The 16,140-nt window shown below is 36.3% G+C and overlaps 1 protein-coding gene across 4 annotated transcripts in view; it reads left to right on the top strand.

The window, feature by feature from the left end:
- Positions 1–16,140, top strand: part of EXOC6B (exocyst complex component 6B) — a 532,267-nt gene that overhangs the window by 61,631 nt on the left and 454,496 nt on the right. For all 4 annotated transcript variants that reach the window (XM_032497821.1, XM_006176112.3, XM_014551873.2 and 1 more), the window contains exons 2-3: positions 10,336–10,501; positions 15,240–15,287. In XM_032497821.1, coding sequence (XP_032353712.1) covers positions 10,336–10,501; positions 15,240–15,287 — 214 coding nt within the window. The remainder of the gene's footprint in view (positions 1–10,335; positions 10,502–15,239; positions 15,288–16,140) is intronic.

Here is a 16,140-nt window from a genome sequence, read left to right as displayed (position 1 = left end):
TACGCCGGGTCGAAGAGCAAATACAATTTGATGAAATGGAGGCGATGAGTGTAGGCTGCTCTTTAAAGAATCTTAACTGTGAAAGGAGAAAGGGAGAGAAAGGATACCAGAAGGAAAAATTGTCAGAAGAGAGATTTTTATTTAATAATACTTTTTTTTTAAAAAAGAAGAAAAAGGGTCAAGTTAGTTTATTAAGAGGGGACATGTTTTATTAAGAAAAAGAAGTCAATAGAGATGAAACATGAAGTATTGATGGAGTAACATTCCAGGAGTAGGGGAGAAAGGAGATTTTTAGAATATAGGGTTAGTCTTACACTGAGGTAGTATATCTGTTTCACTGAGATAGGAAGGCACGAGTGTAAGGGTAGATAGCGACGTAGATAGACTTGTATATTGGAATACAGGAAATTAAGATTGATGCCTAATAAGCATGAATTTTTCTTTATGAAATAGATAGCAGAGTCATTTGTTGTGAAAGTAAGTTGCAGAATCAAGGTTAGGATCTTAAAGAGAATGGCAGCAGTTCGGAATAAATGCTATAGTAGTGGAAGAATGAGTTGATAAAAGATACATCAAATGTTTGGATGTGCTAAGGGTCCATGTGTTTGTATAATTAGCTCCATCAGTGTAAGGTTCTACACACTGCTGCAGTGAGTCATGAAGACAATGGATAAACACGGCAGTCAGTTCTAAATGCTGATAAATACAGCTGAACAGAGAGGAGTGCCCTTCTTCTTTCAGGGGACTTCTTTTGGTGAGGCTCATAGGTCTGTCTTTATTTTGAGGATAACAACTTCCTTTTGTCTTTTATCAATTCTGGGAAATTCTCAGCCATTACTTTGAATGCTTTGTTATTTCTTACCAGAACTCCCATTAAACCCATCCTGTTCTCCATGTTCTTAACCTTTCTTTAATATTTTCTGCTATAGGTTGAGTGTTTGTGGCCCATGAAAATTAGTATGTTGAAGTCCTAACCTCCAAGATGATGGTATTAAGAGTATCAAGAGGTGGAACCTTTAGGGGGGGTGATTATGTCATGAGGGCAGACTTTATGAACAGGATTAGTGTTCTGGGTCCTTATAAGGAGGCCTCAGAGAGCTCGCTTGCCCCTTCTGCCCTGTGAGGACACAAGTTGGCTACCCAGAAGAAGTTGGCTACACTTGACCATACTGCATCCTGATCTTTGACTTCCAACTTCCAGAAATGAGAGAGAAATTTCTGCCTACTTTGTTCTCCATCATTTTTTAGGATGGAAACTACTTTGGATACTTTTATCCATCCAGACATGCAAAAGTTACCCCATTTGTGAAGTTTTGTTATAGCAGCCGAATAGAATAAGACATTTTGCATCTTTTGTCTCTGTGCTGCATTTTGTATAAGTTTTATACATTCTTCCTAGTTAAATATTGTCCCTTCCCATTAATTAAGTTTTTAAATATCAATTTTTATAGTTTTATCCAAAAAGTTTTGTTTTTTCCTGTGTGTCTGTTTTTGTTTTTTGTTTTTCTGGTAATTCCCTCATATTTTTTAAAACATATTACACACTTATTTTTAATTTACACATATTTATTTTCCAGCCTTTGCAAGTCTGGTTCTGTTGTCCATTTGTTGATTCTTGTTTATATGCTTTCTTGTGTGGGTGTCATGGTTTCTGATACTTGAGTTTAGCTCAAAGGAATGTTATGTGTGAGAATAATTAGATGGGTGGGTTAAGATGTATACCTCTAGAGAAGATTTATCTTTGCTTCAGATAGTTTTCTGGGGGCACTAACAACAGACTGGGACTACTTTTAAAATAAATTCTCAATTTGAGATTACCAGAGCACACAGATAACATTAATAGTATGAGCATGGGCCCCTGTCTGTGTGAGAAGGCCAGCTTGTGGTTTCAAATGATCATACCCCACCCAAAGTAAGTAAATTTCCTTTCAGCCTCCTCTTGTGGGGAAGAGTTCTTCTACCTTTTCTTTCACTAAGGGCGTAGCCCTTGGGTATCTTGGTGTTCTTCATTTGGAGGCCTCTGATTAGACCATCCATCTCTTGTGGGCCCTAGGTTTTGTCTCTTGTTCTCTATATGACTATAAAATAGGAGCGTTAAGTTCTAGGGGATTGGTAGAATGTGGGTTCCTATCCTGATTTTGTTTTAGCCTCTGGAGATTTTCCTTAGCCATGCACTGAAAAAAGTCTCAGAAATGGAATCCTTCAGTTTTAGGTGTTAGCAGTAGGAAGGTATTTTCATGGTATATCCAGTCTTGCATATGGTTCATAGAACTTTATCCTGTTTTGCCTACTTTGTTCTCCATCATTTTTTAGGATGGAAACTATTCTGATACCTTTTATCCATCCTCCTTTCAGGCTGCTTGCTTAGAGTCTAAAGGAGTCTTAAATTGTGGTCACTTTTGGCCATGAGGTGTTAAATCTGACCAGGAATTAAATGTGATGTTGGCAAGCCTGGTTCTTTCTCAGAAAATCAGAAAAGTGTGTGTGTGTCTCTGTGTGTGTGTGTGTGTTTTGTGAATATGTGTGTGTATCCCCCACATATACATATAGCATACACATTATATATGTGTACAGAATGTGTATTTTTGTAGGCACATATAAATTATACACAACATACACATTTATAAGTGATGTTACATTTATTACAGTTTGATTTAGTGACTCTGGGAAGCTTGGTTGATCTTACTTTGTAAGGTCCACATTAAATCTGCATGAATAAGGAGACCAGGACTGTTCATTTAAGTGTTTCTAATACCCACCCCCATTGGTCTGTTTTTCTGTATTAGTAGCTTTATGATCCCTGTCATTGGAACCGTAATGATACCTTTAAGTGTGGAGAGTCTGAACCATTTCTTCGATTTATAGACAGTCTTTTAAAATATTTTCTCAGCTCTTCAGAATAATTATTTAATTAAATACTTAATTTTTTTTTGGAAAGGATCTTGAAGGGTTTTTTCTCACATACCCTAGATTCAGATTCATTATGTTGGTGGTAGATAGTAAGTGAATCAACAGTAGTTTCATTTAGTTCCAACTTTGTTAAACTTGACACTTTAAATTCTGTGCAATGAAACTGGAACTAATCTACCAATATTAATTATAAGCCTGTATATATCAACTATATTACTACTCTGCTTTCAGCAGTTTTCCAGGTTAGATTCGGTGGGTACCACCAGGAGGTAGATGAATTATTTCTTTTATTTGGCAGCAGCATCTGAAACCCAACTTTTAGCTGCCAGATTTTATGACCACCACTGAAAGCTGCAATGGAATAAATCTTATTGCAGTTAATCCAAATTGATACAGAGGCCAAGATGAAGTCACTAACATATCCTGTCGTGCCTTTGTATCTTCAGTTACTTCTGGTGATTAATTGCTCTAATAGTGTGACATTATCAATGGTAGTAGTTAGGGCAGTCTCTGTATCCTTAATTTGGAGTTTCCTTGCTTTCATTAGTTTATTTCCTAATAGTCTGTTGTTGATTTGACTGATGTCTTGTGACAAGGTCCCCTTCTCCACTTTCCTGTCCTATTTAACCAATACCAGGTTTTTGGGAGGCTCTTTGCCTGGGTGCCATTTGAAACTTCTCCACCGTTTTTATCCCTTTGAAAATAGCCATCATGGAAGTGTGGGGGTTCCATTCTTACCTTGAGGGAGAGCTCCATCCCAGCATTCCTTTGGCTGCATGGGCTGTCTTGCTGAAGCCAGTTGGGTACCTTCGTGTCTGAGAGGGTGAAGAAAGGATCTGAATGTATTTGATCTTCTGTGGCAGTACAGAAACATTTGGGTCTAGTCTTCAGCTGAGACTTCACTAATTAGCATATGCTTCCCCTGTCATTGATGGGCATATACAGTGATATACATTCACCTTTATGCACTCAGAGCATCTAAATTACCACAGTAAGGTCAGGCTTTAAATTGATAGACAAACTGAAGTAAGGAAGGGAAGGGACTTTTAAACTCCTCTTGACCTCCTGGAGTTTCTCTTTCAACATCATGCTCAAATCTGTTTTTCCACTTTATTTTTAACTTTTGGAATAAACAGAAATACTAATGATGCTTTTATGGAGCTTAATGAGAAGAAAATGTTTCAGGACTAAAACCATGACAGAAGTTAAAAAACATATATATGAAAAAGAAAAGAACAAAACAAATTCTGGAATTTTTTCCTGGATTAATCAAAAACAAAAAGCAAAATGTTCAGGCCTTCGTGTCTTGAAATTCTCCTTGGTTCTGAAAACATCTCAACAGACAAACTTTGTTTGATATGATACTTCTTTGCATACGTCTTTGAGACAACCAAAACCCCACATCTTAGTTTCCTACCCTTCCTTCTCTTTCTCCATCTTAAGCATACTTAGAGGAGCTCCTCCATGCCAGTTTCCACGCTAGGAGCGGAGATAAGTGGGTAAGACACACTCTCAACCCACAAAGAGATTAACGTTTTAATATAGGGAAATTGACAAGTGAGTGGGTAATCAGAATATAGCTAAATAAATTCTGTGATGGCATTAACAACAAAGGAGAAGCACATTAACGGAGTCTGTGTGTCTAGGGAAGGTTTCCTAGAAAAAGAAAGATGCCAGCTGAGATTTGAAGAGTGAATGGGAGTTAACTCTTAACTGGAAGAAGAAAGGGAAGCACAATCTATTTCCTGGGAACAGGATTCCTTAGTATTGTGTGCTCTTTGACTTGCTGCTGGCTGCTTCTCTGATTTGCCTTCTACCTTTGAAGAATAAACAATGTTATACACATAGGATACTTCCTTTTCAAGTAGCAGAATATTGAGAGAAAGTGGAAATAGGGAATTTCCCTTAAAATAGGTAATTCATTAATGCACATAACATGAAGTCTGGAGATAGGACTGTTTGAGGACTGGTTCAGTATCAAGAACCCTTAGATGTTTTCCATCTTTCCCCTTTGCAGCGTTCAAATTATTGGCAATAATTCCTCTCATCTCAGGATGGTTGCTGCATCCCCAAGTATTTAGACATGACAATGTCCAAAGTAGGAAAAGCAGTTTCTTTTCTTGCATCCATCAGGAAAGAGGCTTAATCTTGGATCCTCACCTCCAGACTTCCCTTCCCTTCCATCAGTGAGCTGTGTCACCTGTTAACTGGTCACTGACAAGGGGAATGGAATTACCATGATTGGTTCACCGATTAGTTAGTATTTACCACTTGCAGTAGGATTGAAAGGTGAAATACCAGAACAAATTGAGACTTCGATCAGGGGGGAGAATGGAATAGCTGTTGTGTAGGCACATCTAACAGGCAGCTGACTGACTCATCTTGAAGTAGAAGAGTGTGTGTGTGTGTGTGTGTGTGTGTGTGTGTGTGTGTGTGTGTGGTGTGTGTATGTGTTCTTCTCTCTCTGTCTCTCTCTTTTAAAAAACCAGCCACTTAGCTTTGTGTCAGGCTTCATATTGCATTAACTTTTCCTAACTGTGTTTTCTTTGGGAGTCAGGCCCAGGTGTATCAGTAACAAGCAGTGTAATTTTGATTAAGGCATTTAACTCTTCTTGGCTTCAGTTCCCTCCATTGTACAATAAAAGCTTTGTATTCCATTTCCAAGACCTCTTTCAGCTCTAATGTTTTAGGGGGGGTCCATGTAACTTTCTTGCTTTCCTTTGCTCTAAGAGGAGACAGACTGATGTAGTATAGAGGACACTTTCTAGCTGCATGAATTTTGGCAAGTTACTTCATGTTTTTGGGTTTTAGATTCCTCAATTATAAAATGGGAATGTTGTCTAATTTATAAGATGCCTAGGATTTAAATGAGATACCGTATGCTCATAACATTGTTTATTTTTCTCTCTTGACAAACAGATTGGGGCTGATGGAGGCTCTAGCAAGTGATACAATCCTGTGCTGATTCAGTACCAGGGAATGATAAATATTTTTGTTGAATAGAATTCCTGAAGTGTTTCATAAGTTAAAATCTCTTTCTTAATCTAAGTGGGATGTTTAGAAGTATGTGTCAGATATGGACACTAGGATAAAACATTGTATTTTTTACAAAAACCTGTGGTTTATTTGGGATTTTTTGGAAATTAGACTCCAAAAGGCAGCATTTAGGTAGTAGAGTCAAAATTTAGGCTATAAAATGCTGCTAATTTCCAAGCATGTCTTGTTTACCTTTCACTAGGTACTGGAATATTCTTTGGATTGATCGCAAATATTTTAACCAGTGGTGTAGTTTATTTTGTAGATAGTCTTAACTGTGGCACATCTGTGGCACACGTGTCAAAAGTACATGACTTTGTTCTCAAGATCGTGCTTTCTGCTAGAAATGGACATTTAAATATTAGAGTACTTTATATAAAATATCACTTAATAGTAAGTTATAAGATGTTGGCTAGCAAGTATTGTACACTATAGTTTTTAAATTTTTGAGTAGTTCCTCTTGGCCACATCACATTTAAGTTTCAAGGAATGTTACAAATGGACCATCACTAGATGGCAGTCTTTCTCCACTTTAAGCAATTTGTTGTGGGAGAGGGAGATACTCTTTATTCAAGTACAACGTTGACTACCAATATTAGGTTAACTTTAGTAGATCTATGATCTTCCCAGAATTTAAGACTTGTTTACTTTTGTTTTTAGCATTTTATATCTGATAGTTATGTTGTTTAGCCTTAAGTCTGAGATACACTTGAAATGCTGATAAAAGTTGAACTATAGGTGCTGACCTATAATTATAATTGCCTTTTCCTATGGTAAGCAATTTGGAACGAAACCTTAATTTAAATCCGTGGTTTTTAACCCCTTTGATAATCAGGTGAAAACTATGGATCAGTTTCCCTTAAAATTACATACATATATATGCTTTTGCCTATACACATAAAATCTACATAAAATCTGGAAATTGTGGATGTCCAGGTGCATACTTGAGGAACACGTGTTTATTAAGTATAGTCCAAAACTCCTGCTTTAAATATGTGGGTTTTACATTTTATTCTAATTTTTTAAATCTCCAAGATCAGGGGATCCGCTATAAACCTCTCATGTTATTCCATATAAATATTATAATAATTAAAGAGATAATTAGAATTATTAGGAGAAACAGGTGGGGCCTAATGATAAGGATGTAGAAAATTCATTACTTGTTTTGACTGTTCTTTACACTCTTCTGAAAATGGATGATCTTTACATTATTACTAACTGAACTTGAAAGTGGAAGTGACTTGAGAAATTTAGAGTTAGGCTGATACTAAAGAGAATTTCTAATTGATTGCTTCCTGTTTTCTAGTGAGAAAGCTGTGGGTCAGAGAAATTCACTGAGTTGGCAAAAGACTTGTAGCTAGTTAATTACATTGCTAAAAACCAAGGTCACACAGTCAGGCAGCTAAAGTCCATCTTTCCTTTCTTTGATTTATGCTTTTTAATAGAAAGTTCAGGGAGCAAGGAGGCATTATTAGCATAAGTTATGAATTTCTTAACTTTGGAATTTTCTTCTCCTTGAGGTTGTCTTTTGTCATATTAATGTAGATCTTTGGAGGGAATAAAATGAAGTTTTACATACTAGAAGGAAGTATATTTAACTTAAAAGTATTACTGAGTCAAGATATAACTGAATTTGAAACCAAGAGGTTGTCTCGATATTGAATAATATCTTTTTATGCCATTTACATTGATGAATTTTCAGTGGTTATTCCTTTTTTTTTCAAATGGCAAGGAATATTAGTGCCTCGACATGGAAACCTTTATTTTCCTTTCCTTTGGAAGGGGAAAAGCTTATTTGAGGTTAGTTGAAATGTCAATGGTAGGTTCTGTCGTGTGTATTCCAATAGCTCCTTCAGGCAAGTGGTTATTCTATAGTGTGTGTGTCTTCATTGTCAAAGCAGGGATTGTTTATAATTTATTTGATGATCTCTTCCCTTTATTTCAAAGGAAGGAGAATGAATCTAGATCGCTCTGGTTTTTCTGAAGTAAGTGTTCAGAATTTTTACTTGAAACCAGACTTGTATGTGTGTTTTCTGTGGTTACTGCTGAGTTTTAGGCAGTGGAACTGATCTGCTGAGTGTCTGCTCTCTTAGCCCCAGGGTCAGGGTAGTGATCTAGTACCCACAAATGATTATTGAACTAGAAAATATTGGTAATAAGCAAATGTATATTTGTTGAATAAGTGTCAGAGATCAAGGAGTTCTTAGAGGTAATGTTAGTCATTCATTTAGTCAACAAATGTTTACTCACTGCCTGCTGCCTGTCTAGCACTGTTTTAGAGATATAGTGGTGAATATGGCAGACAAACCGCTTGCCGTAGATTTTACAATCTAATTGGGACGGGCTGGGGAGAAGGTAGATAACAAACCATGGATGAAGAGAAAGAGAAAGCTGTTTGAAGATATAGGGGATCAACGTTACTAGCATAAGAACAGGAAAAACAAAATTCTTGAGGTAGGGCGAGGCTTAAAAAAAATGCAGTGTAGAAGGAGCAAAGAGGATGGAGGAAGGCAAGGCTAGGGGTGGGACTTAAAGAGAAACAAGGTTAGGGAGATTATCAGAGGCTAGAGTATGTGGGATTTTATAGACTATGGTAAGAATTGAAGACTTTTGTTCCTTTTCTGAAGAGAAGGAATTGGAGAGATTTAAGCAGGGGGATAACATCTGAACTATTGCTTTATAACGATTATTTTTACTGCTGTGTGTAGAGTGTCTGCATTGGGACAGGGAGTTGGGGAGATGGGGAGTGCAGAATGGAGACTTTTAGGAGGCTATTGCATTGGTCCGATGTGGCAATGATGTGGGACTAGGATTTTAGTGGAAATGGTGGGATGTGGTCAGTATTAAGATATGCTTTGGAGATTGAGTTGTCAGGACTTAAAAATGGATTGGATAGAGTGTACGTTAGGTATGTTAGGAGTGATTCCTGGATTTGGATTTTTGACTTGGGCAACTGGACAGTGCTGTTAGCTGTGATGGGGTAGGTGGGTGGTAGGGAGCTTTAGGGAGGAACAGGTTTGGGAATGGAGATAGTTTGGTGATAACTTTTTTTTCTGTGTTAAATTTGAGATAGCTTTAAAAAAAACCAATTGGAGTTGTTAAATAGTAGTTGGATATTTGCCTAGTGCTCAGAGAAGTACTCTGAATTGACGATTAGGAGGTCACTACTGTATAGATGGTATGATAAAGCCATGGGATTAGCTGGCAGTGCTTGTTGAGGGAGCACAGGCAGGGAAGAGGAGATGTTTTAGGAATATTTAGAAAAAGAATAGAGGAGGAGGAGCTCCGGAAGGAAACTGAGAAGGCATGCCAATGAAAGGATAAAAACCACATTAGTGTGATATCATTGAGGTCTAGAGAAAAGAGTGTTTCAAGAAGGAAGGTATATTTAAACCATAGCAAATGCTGCCATTAGGTACAGTAAAATGAATGCTAACTATTGGGAGGTGAGGAAGTGAAAAGAAGTTTTGCTGGGAAGAAGAGCAGAGAAATAAGATGGTGGCTGGAGGGAAATGTGTAGGTAAGGAGGGGCTTCTTAAAGTCATGTCTGTATACCCAAGAGAATGATTTAGTAGAGTGGGAGAAATATATAATGCAGGGTAGGGATAAAAGGGAATAATTGCAGGAGTAAAGTTCTTAGGGACCACAAGAATGACTGGCTATAGGTAAGAACTTGAACTACTTTTTCCATTGTTACAGGAGGGTGGACAGACAGAGCAGCAGTTTCAGATGTCAGTAGGTTGGCTGATTTCAGTGGGAGAAGAAATATTTCTGTATTTTTCTGTGAAGTGTGTAGTCAGTCAGCAGCTGAGAGTGAGAGGGTTGAGTTTTGAGGAGACAAGAAAGTAAGATTTTTGCAGAATTATTTTGGAGAATACAAAGTGATTTTTTGATGGTGGTGTTGGGGGCAACAGTTTTGTTAGTATTATCTAGCAGTGTTTGACTGCCTGATTTAAATTTGTCATTATATAGCTAAACTGAGTCTAGCAGCATGGCTTTGTGATTTTTCTCCAGGAGTATCAGCTTCTTGGGTATAGTCATGAAGTAATTAGATAGTTGGGTTTATTCAAAATTAAGTTTTTCTAGATTAGTTTAATTGAGAAAGAAAGATACAGTGGAGTTGTAATTCAGTCCTTTCATTTTCTGATGACAATTCTGTGATGAATACTGTTAAACACTTAAATATTTTTCAGTGAATAAGGAAGCAAAATTTGAGCTTTTCCTAAAAAAATACTCATCTAGTATTGGGGCAACATAAATACAATTGGATTACTCTGTGGTTTATGTAAGTTAAATATGTACATAGATATAAATTTGCTTTTGGGTTTGTAATTCTGTTTCTGTTTCTTAGATATAAATCTGCTGTAATCTTCATGACTTTTTTAAAAGGTCTGTCTATGATGGTGAGGAACATGGACGATTCATGGAGAAGCTTGAAACTCGCATCCGCAATCATGACCGAGAAATTGAGAAAATGTGCAACTTTCACTACCAGGGCTTTGTGGACTCTATAACAGAACTGCTCAAAGTGAGAGGAGAGGCCCAGAAACTCAAAGTAAGGAAACTCTAAGACTTATTTCTCTGTCCGGTGCTGGGGTTTTGGTTAACATTAAAAGAAGAATACATTGCAGGTTACATATTTGCATTAAAGATTTGTGAATAGTAAGAAAGGAATTTGTACTGAAATATATAGATCATTGGGATTATGGCTTTCAGCTAAAAAGAATGCTCTTTTAGGTTAAAATTCATTTGTGATTACTGCATGTGGTTAAGAACCAGTAACACCAATCAGTACTAGTTTCTTTCAAACAGAAACTAAGTTGACTCTTCATGTCATCTCTCTACTTCCTTGCTGGATAAAAGCCATCACTGTTGGATGACAGAACTGTAGGGCACGGTATTAGAAGTCATTGCGGCATGGCAATCTGAGCCAAAGAAAATAAATTAGCGATAGTTAAGAAATATCGTCTACAAAAGCACGAAGGTTCTTTCTTGATACGACAGATTCAAGTTCAGGAAAGACTCTAGCCATATTGGTCTGGCCCCTGGCATAACAAACTCACTTATCTTGGATAACTGACTTTGCTACAGAAATATTAATGTATTTGATTATGGGATGCTGTCCTAGTACCCATTGGGAGGTGTTATAGAATAAACAGTATGTACCATTTTATCTTTATAAAATCTCCAAAATTCTGAAGTTCAAAACAAAGTGGGCCCCAAGGTTTCAAATAAGACTTTATGGACCTGTACAACAACTGTCTGACCATCTTAAGAAATATAATATTGCCAGCAAAAGTAAATCTCTCTTTTGCACCTTCTCAACGGCTTTATTCACCCTCCCTTCCAAAAGTAACAGTTCTTCTGATTTATTATTAATATTCTTTAATGCTTAACTTTTGTGTTTGTTTGTTTTGGGTGCAGAGAAAGGTTTATTGCAAGGGTCAAGCTAGGAGTACGAATGGCTTGTGCTCAGAAGACCCGAACTCCAGTGCTGAACTATTTTAATTGAAGTTAAATTAGATTCCTTTCTCAGTCAACATCCTAGATTTAATTTCAGATGAACTAAAGAGTTAAATGTAAAAAATAAAACAGTAAAGGAACTAGTAGAAAACATAGGTGAATATTTATTTGATTGTGGGAGTAAGAAATACATTTCTAAACACAATTCCTAAGCCAGAAGGAAAATACTGTTAAATAGGACAACATTAAAATGAAAGAACTTTTCTACAAACAAGTTAAAAATTAAAAGGTAAATAATAAATAAAAATACTTACAAATACATATGACAAATGACTGATACCCTAACATAGAAAAAGTCTTTACAAATTAATGGGAAAAATGTGAACACCCTAATAGAAAACTGAGAAATATGTGTTGTACAGTTTACATAAGAAGGAATACAAGGGAACTCTACAATTTAAAAATAATGAAAGGAATGCGAATTTGAACAATTAGGTGCCACCTAATAAAATGACAGAGATTAAAAAATGTTAATTAAGGCTGGAGATGATACCTATTTACTTGGAAATGGCTGGTTGGGGTTCAGACTGTTACAGCCTTTATCAAGGCCAATTTTATTTATCAATACTTAAAACCCCACATAGTTTTAAAATTTATTCTGAAGCTATAGGTGCATCTACAAAGATGTTCATATGATTTTTTTAATAGGTAAATTTTAGAATGTTCCTAAAACTCATTTAGTACAGGATTAGTAAAATAAATCATGGTATATCCATTTAAAAGTATAATAAACTACAATATATTGTAGAAGGATGTCTGACATAAGAGAGTATTAGAAATGTTTACTTAATGAATAAAGCAGGTTAAAAAGTATGAACAGTTTGATCCTCTTTAAAATAAAAAGTTATGCTGAATTTTGGGGGACTGAAAAGCCCCGAATGGACAAAAGTATCTGAAATGTGTGAAAACAATGATACGAGACTCCTGCCAGGAGCTGTGTGTGCTGTTTGTCTTCACTCAGCCATCCCAGCTCCTCCCGTCCACCCTCACCTTGGGCTGTTCTTGGATACCTGAATTCCAAACTTCTCTCTCTGCTCCTTGGATCTCTTGCCCGGGATGGGAAACAGGGTGCTCTGTGTCTGGTTCCTGAAGTAGTCATGTGCTGGAGTCCCTCCTTGGCAGGTAGACTGAATATTGCCCGTAGTGCCCGCCAGGTGCTGACACCACTTACTGGTCGGTACTCATTTTCTCTTCCTCTTCCTTCTTCAGATTTCTTCAAGTTGCAAATTCCTCCACATTACTGAGGATGCCCTGAGGGAAAGCAGGAACTCAGGCTACCAGTTCAGGGTTTTGTCTGCTTCAGGCTCCACTCACTTTGAGAGCTGAGGGGATTAACGTCTAGCAGCAGCACCTGGGAGATTCTGCTCTAGGGGGATCCATTCAACCTGTGTTAAGAGCCTAAGAAACTTAGAAATTCTTGAACTCTAGGAAAGAGTTTAGAAAATGGAAAAGGTTAAGTATTACCTACTGTCAGTGTTATGTGAACATGGCAATGAAAAGAAACTACACTCTCTAGGGTGCCCACTATTTCTTGTGGTTCACAGTACGTGTGTGTGTGTGTGTGTGTGTGTGTGTGTGTGTGTGTATCTCCATATGTATGTTCTCTGAATCATGAGAAATCACATCCTAGACAGGCAGTATAGTTTCCTCTCACTGTTACATTAAAATGGTATTGAAATAGGAATTCTCTTTCCTGTCAGAAGCTTTGGTTAGGCTCCTATGGATATTTTAGGACTGTGGTTGCATGAAGTCATTTGAGTGGGCCATGATCAGTATTTTTAATAAAAATAGAAATAGAATGGAATAGGAAACAATGTTACGTGTAGTGAGGGTAGACATTGTTTCCTGAAAATTTTGTTTCAGTTTGTGTATGTGTGTGCGTATGTGTGCATTCCTTATATTTGTGTACTGGGTTGTAATGTGAAATATATTTCTTATGATGAGCTTGAGATAAAAGGATTTCAGTATTTTTATAAGGTTACCTTTAGAAGGTAAACAAGGTATTCTGGTAGAGACAGTGATGCTGAATTTGGTATTTATGGAAGGTTGAATTTTATGAGATCTCTTGTTTAGATTAAAAAAATCTAATTTTTGTTGAATAATGACCACTCAAAGCAACCCAACCATTTTTGTTAACATTGCTTAAAAGCTTTTTCTTACATTGAACTGATACTAATCCTATTTTTTTTGTAACATTCATTTATTGGTTTGAATAATAAACTCTTCAGATACTTGAAGGACAGTTGTAATTCAGGTATGGTGAATATCATATAGTGTCCAGGTGTAGTGTCTCCAAATGAATATATTTCTCCTCTTTGGGCTAAAAATTTCTTTATTTTTTATGTGTTGTAGCTTTGACTTCCTCTCCAAATGTGTTCTCATCTAATCATGCTTCATTTTGTAACTGGCCTTCCTAAAGCATGACATCTGAGTGTAATTCTTATAGTGTGGTCTTACAGCCTTACCATCTCACTTATTCTAGACTAAAGATCAGCAAGCTGTGCCTTGCAGGCCGAATCCACCTTGCCTTCTATTTTTGTAAATGAAGTTTTTTTAGAACACAGCAATGCCCATTCATTTACATTATGCTTATGGCTGCATTTTTGCTATAATGGCTCAGAGAATGATAGTCCAGGAATAGTTTAGGGCAGAGCTTTCAAAGGTGTGTTCCTGAAAAACGAGTTTCTTGAGATAATCCTCAATAAAAGGATGTTACATAAAATAAGGTAGAAAACACTGTATAATAATAGCTCATTCTTGGGTGTTCGCAGTAGAATATTAAGTGGTTCACGAAGTCCTGAATAAAGTGGCCTTTTTGGTGGTCTTTCCCATACCATACTTGTGTGTGTGTGCACGCTCATGTGCATATCTCTGTGTGCATGTGCAGAGTACCTATTGACTAATATTTCTTGGTGTTCTAAGGGACATAATAGGAAATGCTGGGTTAATGGAATGTCTTAAAAGCATGAGAAGTGGCAGTTATTGGTGGAAGGGTGGAAAGCCTCTACTGAAGAAAGGTTTAAAACTTGATATTGCTCATGTTTTGATAATGGTTAAGAAGGTGAGGAAGTTACTATTCTATGTACTTAATTGTTTTTATATCAAAAGTGCCTACCAAAATAAGTGGTGCCAGTTCCTTTAAATTGTGAACTCGAGATAATTTTAAGGCTTGTTTTCCTGATTTTGACCATCTGAGAGATTAATTAGAAAAATGGGAATATGAAAGTGTTAGGAACTACTAAGAATTAATGATCCAAAAAGAATTAAGATAAAATGTTTTCTAAAAATCAGGATAATAAATAGGAAAATTTGACCTGAGTTAAAAAGTTCAATTTATGCTCAAGTTTTCCAGGTATACATTGGTGAAGTCAGGATTGTCTATGATAAAACTTGTTCTTTCTACACATAGTAGACATGGTAAGGTTCTTTGTGGGTTATTTTTTCTGTTTTTTTTTTTTTTTTAATTCCTTTTTTTCTCTTTCCTTTCCAAAATTGAAATATGATCTTTAGTTTTTGTATTAACTTACTTCAAAATATTTCAAACTGAACATATCTTTTAGTAAATTTTTTTTCATTGTTCGAAAGGTCATCCAAACATTTAGTAGAAAAGTTGATATAATTCGTCCCAAGAGAATGCCACTAATCCAAAAATGTGGTGGAAAATGGAGACTATCCAAATACCTATTCTTAGTCTTTTCATGTAAAATTTTGATCTTATCCAACTATTGTCTAAGTGTTTTTTATGAGTTTAAATTGTCTTCTCTCCACAGAATCAAGTGACGGATACTAATAGGAAACTACAACATGAGGGAAAGGAAGTAAGGCCAGTTTACCTTTCGAAAAAACCTTTTCTGTTTCCTGTCGCTCTCCTTTGATAACTGTGTTCTTAATTTAGTGGCTTGTGAGACCAGAAGCAGCATGTTGGAGGAACTTGGATATCATTGTTGCTTCTGCTGATGGTTATCTAAAGTAAATGAATGTAGCCACTAGAAAGCTTATGACAGAGTGTGTAGCCTTTCTTAGCTGTGTTTTTATATCACTTAGGAGTCATAATATGGCCAATGCTGTTTCCTCTGCCTGGAATGTTCTTTCCCCAGTGTTCACCTACTCCTGACCTTTGCTCATATGTTACCTCCTTAGTGAGGCCTTTTCTAACCAACTTATTTAGAATTACAGTCTGACTTTAACCCCTGTATTCTTCTTTTTACCTTTCTTGCTTTATTTTTCTCCATTTCAGCTGTCATGCTCTGATATTATATAGTTTTCCTTATATAGTATTCCTTATATATATACATATATATTTCCTTATATATTTGTCTTTCTCCTTCCAGTGGAGATTAAGCTCCATTAGGTCGGAATTTTTTTTTTCTTAACGCATTGCCATATCCCCTCTACCTGCCTAAATAGTGACTGATGCAACATGAGTGCTCTGTAAATATTTGTTTAAAAGAATGAATCACTGATTCTGTTAATTGATATACTCACCATTTAAATCATCATAGTTTATAAGATTATTGTATGTCCATTTTCTCACTTAATCCTCATGACAGACTTATGACAAAGTAATGAAAGATAATATTATTATTTTATTGATTAGGAAACTACAACGCATGACTTGCTGAAGTTTATATAGTAACTGGCAAGGCTGGGACTAAAATTCAAGTTTTCTGA

Source organism: Camelus ferus, chromosome 15 (genome assembly GCF_009834535.1).
Source record: "Camelus ferus isolate YT-003-E chromosome 15, BCGSAC_Cfer_1.0, whole genome shotgun sequence".
Taxonomy (NCBI): Eukaryota; Metazoa; Chordata; class Mammalia; order Artiodactyla; family Camelidae; genus Camelus; species Camelus ferus.
This window is presented reverse-complemented; position numbering and strand designations above follow the sequence as displayed.